Source organism: Melanostigma gelatinosum (assembly GCF_949748355.1).
Source record: "Melanostigma gelatinosum genome assembly, chromosome: 6".
Lineage (NCBI taxonomy): Eukaryota > Metazoa > Chordata > Actinopteri > Perciformes > Zoarcidae > Melanostigma > Melanostigma gelatinosum.
This window is the reverse complement of record NC_136639.1, coordinates 961,435-969,334: the sequence shown is the minus strand read 5'-3', so window position 1 is coordinate 969,334 and position 7,900 is coordinate 961,435. Positions and strand designations below refer to the sequence as shown.

Here is a 7,900-nt window from a genome sequence, read left to right as displayed (position 1 = left end):
CACACACACACACACACACACACACACACACACACACACACACACACACACACACACACACACACACACACACACAGGGTAAATAAGTAAACAGGAAGTTGACCTCCTCAGGTCTCCGTCAGCGTCTCCTCACCCTCTCTGATCTTCTGTCTCAGGTCTTGTGACTTCTTCTTGATGTCTCCTCCCAGGACGTCCCAGCTGCTCGTGGTCTCCAGGTACTGGTACAGCTGGGCCAGAGGGAGGACGCCGCCCACCACTGCCTCCACCGACCCGGCCGGCAGGTTGACGAGCTGTTGGAGGCCCTCGGGGCTGTGCATCACCGACAGGAAGTCACCGATAACCTCACCTGGTTGATAAACACAGAACATGTAGTTCACTGACGGTCTACAGGGAGTCTGCCTTGGTTAAAGATGAAATATCACAATGTGACGTCACCCATTGGTTTGTGGACTACAGTTTGGAAGCCTCGAGTTCAGCATTGTGTCCATCGCCATCTTGGTTTTTACCCGTCGCCATATTGTTTTTTTTCAACCAGCAGTAACACAAGAGGGCGGAGCTACAACTGAACGCTGAACAAAACATTTTTAAGACGAACATTTAACTCATTGACTTTGATGAAGTGAAAAGGTTAAAGCTGTAAGACGATGATTGAGACCTGTCAATCACGTGTAGCCCCGCCCTAAAGCATCCCCTGCTTTATGGTCTGTGTGACTCTAAATGGACCATAATGTACTAAATGAACATCATGCTGTATTGAAGAAGACTTGAAACTAGAGATTGAGACATAAACTCATGTTTACAATGTTTACTGAGGTAATAAATCAAGAGAGAAGTAGAGTCATTTTCTATAGACTTCTATACAACCAGAGGAGTCGCCCCCTGGTGGACACTAGAGAGAATGCAGCTTTAACACGTGAAGCTCTGACTTCACTTTAAAGAAGCAGCGGTTGTCTCCTGGTTTAGTCCCTGTACTTTAGCAGGAAGGACACCTGGTCCTGCCTATGTGTCAACAACATATATAACATCGAGATGATTCATCCTGGAACAACAGAGAACCAGAGTAACTCTTCACAGCTCCACGTCTCACCGTTGATGGTCAGCATCCTCTCCACGGCCGTGTTGGGGACAACGTTGGCCGGCGGTTTGTTCTTCAGCTCCACCGTTCTCTTCTCTGATCCTGAAGCAGCACAGAGCAGAGTGACTCCACTGGTCTCCTGCGTCATCAGAGAGCAGCAGCTGATCAGAGGTCAGTTCTTACCGTAGAGTCCCTGTGGGTCCAGTCTGCCTCCAGAGAACTCCTCCTTCTTCACTCCTTCAGGCTGGAAACACAAGCACAGACTCTCCTGGTTTGTTCTTTGGTATATTTACGGAGCATTTTTTCATGAAACCTTCAATATAAAACTCATCCGTACCACCACCCTCAGCTTCTTCACCAGGACGTCTCCTCCTCCTCGTCCTCGGGGGGTCTTCAGGGTGAAGGTCAGGACGTGGTCTCCAGGCTCCAGACCCAGCAGAGTGAAGCTCACCTTCGCAGACCCCCCAGCAGACAGGGGGCTCCAGCTGCAGGAGGTTGAGTGAAGCCCCGCCCCCCCAGCAACAGGGTGGGACTGCTGCAGACACACCGCTGGACCAGCTGTCAGCGTCACACAGTACTGAGGAGGAGGAGGAGGAGGAGGAGGAGGAGACCAGAGTTATTAGTAAACTAAACTAGGCGGCCACAGGCAGAGGATCATGGGACATGTAGTCTGGTGTTGTTACCGTGACGGCGTCAGCCTGCTGGTTGTAGACGGAGCCCATCAGCTCCACCTGTTCTCCTCTGACCACCTGATAAGGAAGAGGGACGTCCACACTGAGGGCCAGACGGGAAGACACCTGGACCGGCTCCGCAACACACACACCTGTAGAGACACACAACACATCAACACACCTGTAGAGACACACAACACATCAACAGACCTGTAGAGACACACAACACGTCAACACACCTGTAGAGACACACAACACGTCAACACACCTGTAGAGACACACAACACATCAACACACCTGTAGAGACACACAACACATCAACACACCTGTAGAGACACACAACACATCAACACACCTGTAGAGACACACAACACATCAACACACCTGTAGAGACACACAACACATCAACACACCTGTAGAGACACACAACACGTCAACACACCTGTAGAGACACACAACACATCAACACACCTGTAGAGACACACAACACATCAACACACCTGTAGAGACACACAACACATCAACACACCTGTAGAGACACACAACACATCAACACACCTGTAGAGACACACAACACGTCAACACACCTGTAGAGACAACACATCAACACACCTGTAGAGACACACAACACGTCAACACACCTGTAGAGACACACAACACATCAACACACCTGTAGAGACACACAACACGTCAACACACCTGTAGAGACACACAACACGTCAACACACCTGTAGAGACACACAACACGTAAACACACCTGTAGAGACACACAACACGTCAACACACCTGTAGAGACACACAACACGTCAACACACCTGTAGAGACACACAACACGTCAACACACCTGTAGAGACACACAACACATCAACACACCTGTAGAGACACACAACACGTCAACACACCTGTAGAGACACACAACACGTCAACACACCTGTAGAGACACACAACACATCAACACACCTGTAGAGACAACACGTCAACACACCTGTAGAGACAACACGTCAACACACCTGTAGAGACACACAACACGTCAACACACCTGTAGAGACACACAACACGTCAACACACTTGTAGAGACACACAACACGTCAACACACCTGTAGAGACACACAACACGTCAACACACCTGTAGAGACACACAACACGTCAACACACCTGTAGAGACACAACACGTCAACACACCTGTAGAGACACACAACATGTCAACACACCTGTAGAGACAACACGTCAACACACCTGTAGAGACAACACGTCAACACACCTGTAGAGACACACAACACGTCAACACACCTGTAGAGACACACAACACGTCAACACACCTGTAGAGACACACAACACGTCAACACACCTGTAGAGACACACAACACATCAACACACCTGTAGAGACAACACGTCAACACACCTGTAGAGACACACAACACGTCAACACACCTGTAGAGACACACAACACATCAACACACCTGTAGAGACACACAACACATCAACACACCTGTAGAGACACACAACACGTCAACACACCTGTAGAGACACACAACACATCAACACACCTGTAGAGACACAACACGTCAACACACCTGTAGAGACACACAACACGTCAACACACCTGTAGAGACACACAACACATCAACACACCTGTAGACACACAACACATCAACACACCTGTAGAGACACACAACACATCAACACACCTGTAGAGACACACAACACATCAACACACCTGTAGAGACACACAACACATCAACACACCTGTAGAGACACACAACACGTCAACACACCTGTAGAGACACACAACACGTCAACACACCTGTAGAGACACACAACACGTCAACACACCTGTAGAGACACACAACACGTCAACACACCTGTAGAGACACACAACACGTCAACACACCTGTAGAGACACACAACACGTCAACACACCTGTAGAGACACACAACACATCAACACACCTGTAGAGACACACAACACATCAACACACCTGTAGAGACACACAACACATCAACACACCTGTAGAGACACACAACACATCAACACACCTGTAGAGACACACAACACGTCAACACACCTGTAGAGACACACAACACGTCAACACACCTGTAGAGACTGTGGCAGCCGGAGGGGCAACCCCAGAGGGGTAGTGATAGAGGGACGATATTGCCTGACATGGAGGCGGAGCCCCCATGTCAGGGAATGGAAAAGAGCGCCAAACCACCATCAGCCCAACAAGCAACACCTGAGGAGGAGAGACGAGGGAGCGACCACACCCTATCAGAGGAGGAGGAGGGGACTACAAAAGGGCCCAGGCAACAGGAAACCGGGAGAGAGTAGGAGTAGAAGAGGAGGAAGAAGAAGCAGAAGAAGTAGCCTAATCAGAGAAACCCTTGGAGAAGACTGCCTTACCCCTGGATCACCCTGGAACGTCTGACTACCCGCCCGGCTCACGACCCCTGCCTGTACGACTACCCTGCTCCTGCCCGCGCCCTGGACCGTCTGAGGAATACCCGTTGTGCACCGACCCGTGGAATTGGACACCGACCCTCCCTCTGGAAAGCGGACATTGTGTTCTTGAGTGTCTATCCTACCTCTTTCCACTCTCTACCTTCAGTAAAAACCTCACTTGAACCGTTTATCTGCCGACTGGTTGTGTTTATTGGTCAGTGTTGTCGTGAAACCCCCTGTCCACCCCGGGGGCTGTCACAACTTGGTGGAGAATGTGGGCACAACCCGGTTCTGGCAACGCTGACCGATAGACCAACCGACCCAGTAAGCATGGCCACCCCGGTGCCATTTCAAGAGCTGCTAGCGGGGCTAATCGCTAGCAACCAAGAAACCCAAAAGCGCCACGAACAAGCCATGCAAGTACAAATGCAAATCCTCCAATCCCAGCAGCAACAACAATACCAACAGCAAATACAAATGGAGAAATATATGGAATTGCAAACAGAACGCGCGGATGCCATGCAAAGCGAAATCAAGGGCATGTTACAAAACCAACAGGAGCAACATACCGTGGAGAAAGCCAATCCAGCGCGCTTCATGCTCAAACAAACGGCAGCTGACGATGTTGAAGTTTTTTTTCAAATATTCCAGACAACGGCACTCCGCGAAAAATGGCCAGAAGAGCACTGGGCAGAGTTAATAGCCCCCTTTTTGATCAATGAAACGCAAGTAACGTATCAGGACTTAGAGCGCGCTGGAAAAGTTGACTTCCGGGTTTTGAAAGCGGAAGCGTTACAGCGATGCGGGGTCACGCTGTTCTTAAAGGCCCAACGATTTCATGAATGGTCATATGACGCCTCACTTTCTCCGCGAGCCCAGATGCATGAGATCAAAAGGATTACGACGGCCTGGCTACACGCAGAGCCAACAGAGGTGTCGCCCACCGATCGCGTGGTCATGGACAAATACATCAGATCACTCCCGTATGAGGCAAAAAAATTGGCAGGCCAGAGAAACCCCCGCAACATCGAGGACCTGGTGGAAATAATGGAGGGTTACCAAGCAGCACAAGCTTTAGTGCGTGGGGGAAGAAACCAGAACTTAGAGGGGCCCACCCGCAAAGAAAAAATTAAAACTGAGGAAAATAAATATGTGTCTCCCTCCTTCCCCCCAGGCTTTCCCCGACGTCGGCCGGCGTTTGGACAGGAAGAGAGGAGGTGCTACAACTGCGGCGAGATCGGGCACATCGCCTGGGAATGCCCTCACCGCCAGGACGCACCCATGCCCACGGCCAGTGAGGGGAGTCGCCCATGCGGCTTGATTACAGGATGCTGGGCCACTCACGAGGACCACATGCCCCTCACCCCTGTCAAAGTCAACGGCCGCGACGCCTCAGCGATGGTGGACTCCGGGAGCGCCATTACATTGGTGAGACCCACGTATGCTCAGTACCCGCTCCTGACAGGCACCCGAGCGGTCACGTGCATCCATGGGGAGACCCGCGAATACCCCACCACCGCCCTAGAGATCTACACGACGAGGGGTAGATACCTCGGCACTGCAGGAGTCGTGGAAGGACTCCCCGTAGAGGTGCTCGTCGGCCGAGACCTGCCCGTGTTCCAGGAGCTTTGGCGCAGCCTGGTGGTGAAACAAGGTACGACCCCTCCCCGAAAGTACAAAAAGAAAGCCATCTGTGGGCTGGGGGAGGAGATCTCCACCTCTCCCCTATCGGAAGGAGTCGCCAGTGCCGTGGCCCGGGCGTTGGTGGAGGCCACCCAACCCAACCCCGATGACGTCTATGCCACAGCCATCGAGAACGACGGACCCTCCAGCCCCAGTGAGCCCGAAGGAGAGGCGCCGCCCATCCCCGAGGAAGCAGATACCCCCTCCCTCGACGAAGAGGAGCTGGCCGGGCTGTTTCCCCAGGACCCGGAGGAGCCCATCTTACCCGGGCCCCTCACAGGGAGGTTTGGGACGGCCCAGTTGGAGGACCCCAACCTAGCCAACGCCCTTCGGCAGGTGGCCGCCGTAGACGGACGACCACTGGACGGGGTAAGAGACCTCCCTCCCACACATTTCGCCATATATAACGGGCTCCTATACCAGGTAGTAATGAGGGACGGGGCCCCCCTCAGGTTGTTACTGGTGCCACGTCCTTTTATACCCTCTGTCCTACAGTTAGCCCACTCCCATCTCCTAGGTGCCCATCTAGGAGTGGAGAAAACCCTGGAAAGGGTGAGGGCCAGGTTCCACTGGCCCGGAATAAAAAAGGCCGTAGAAGATTACTGCCGGAGCTGCCCCGAATGTCAACAAGTGGCCCCACAACCCCATCACAGAAACCCGCTGGTGCCCCTGCCGATCATCACCGTCCCCTTCAGCAGGATCGGGATGGACCTAGTGGGGCCACTACCCAAGACCAACAGGGGACACAGGTACATCCTGGTTATTGTTGATTACGCCACCCGGTATCCCGAAGCCATCCCCCTACGCTCCATGGCCACCAAGGGCATAGCCAGGGAGCTTGTGATGTTGTTTTCCAGGGTCGGAATACCGGAGGAGATTCTCACCGACCAAGGGACCCCGTTCATGTCTAGGATCATGAAGGACCTGTGTGGCATGCTGAAGGTGACACAACTGAGGACGTCGGTGTATCACCCCCAAACGGACGGCCTAGTAGAGAGATTCAACCAGACACTGAAAAAAATGCTGAAAAAGACCATGGACCAGGACGGTAAGAATTGGGACCAACTGCTGCCATTCCTTATGTTCTCCATCAGAGAGGTGCCCCAGGCGTCTACAGGATTCTCGCCCTTCGAGCTCCTGTACGGTCGACGACCCCGGGGACTACTCGACCTGGCCAAGGAAGCCTGGGAACACCAACCCTCCCCCTACCGCACCATGGTGGACCACGTCGAGGAGATGAGGGTGAGGATGGCATCACTCTGGCCCATAGTCCGAGAACACATGGCCGAGGCACAGGCGGCCCAAGCCCGCGTGTACAACCGGGGAACACAACCCCGAGTGTTTAACCCAGGGGATCGGGTGTTGGTCCTGGTGCCCACGGCGGAATGTAAGTTTTTAGCCCGATGGAGGGGGCCTTATGAAGTTATGGAAAGATTGGGGCCGGTAAACTACCGAGTCAGGCAACCAGGTCGAAGGCACCCGACGAAGATTTATCATGTTAACCTTCTCAAGAAATGGGTGAGTAGGGATGCCATGCTCTGTTTCTCTCTCTCTACACCCCCAGGAAAAACGGAGCCAGTCGAGGTACCCGTGGGAGAAGAGTTGACCCCCCGGCAGAAGCAGGACGTCCGGGAAATGGTGGATCGGTTCCGAGACGTGTTCTCCCCGGACCCCGGATACACCACACTGGTGCAACACCGGATAATCACCGAGCCCGGGAAGAAGGTAAAACTAAGGCCGTACCGCATCCCCGAAGCCCGCCGGGGGGCGATAGAGAGAGAGGTACAGAGTATGCTGGAGGCAGACATCATCGAACCCTCGACTAGCGAGTGGTGCAGCCCTATAGTGTTGGTTCCGAAACCAGATGGCTCAGTCAGATTCTGCAATGATTTTAGACAGCTCAACGCCATCTCAAAATTTGATGCCTACCCGATGCCCAGGGTGGACGAAATGATAGAGCGCATCGGGAGGGCCAGATACATAACCACCCTCGACTTGACTAAAGGCTACTGGCAAGTGGCAGTGGCCCCCG

General features: G+C 52.9%; 1 protein-coding gene across 1 annotated transcript in view; it reads right to left on the bottom strand.

The window, feature by feature from the left end:
• Nucleotides 1–7,900, bottom strand: part of c5 (complement component 5) — a gene marked incomplete at both ends in the record, with an annotated part of 40,328 nt that overhangs the window by 10,486 nt on the left and 21,942 nt on the right. The window contains 5 exon segments of the mRNA XM_079270706.1: nucleotides 134–346; nucleotides 1,088–1,177; nucleotides 1,259–1,319; nucleotides 1,413–1,652; nucleotides 1,759–1,898. Coding sequence (XP_079126832.1) covers nucleotides 134–346; nucleotides 1,088–1,177; nucleotides 1,259–1,319; nucleotides 1,413–1,652; nucleotides 1,759–1,898 — 744 coding nt within the window.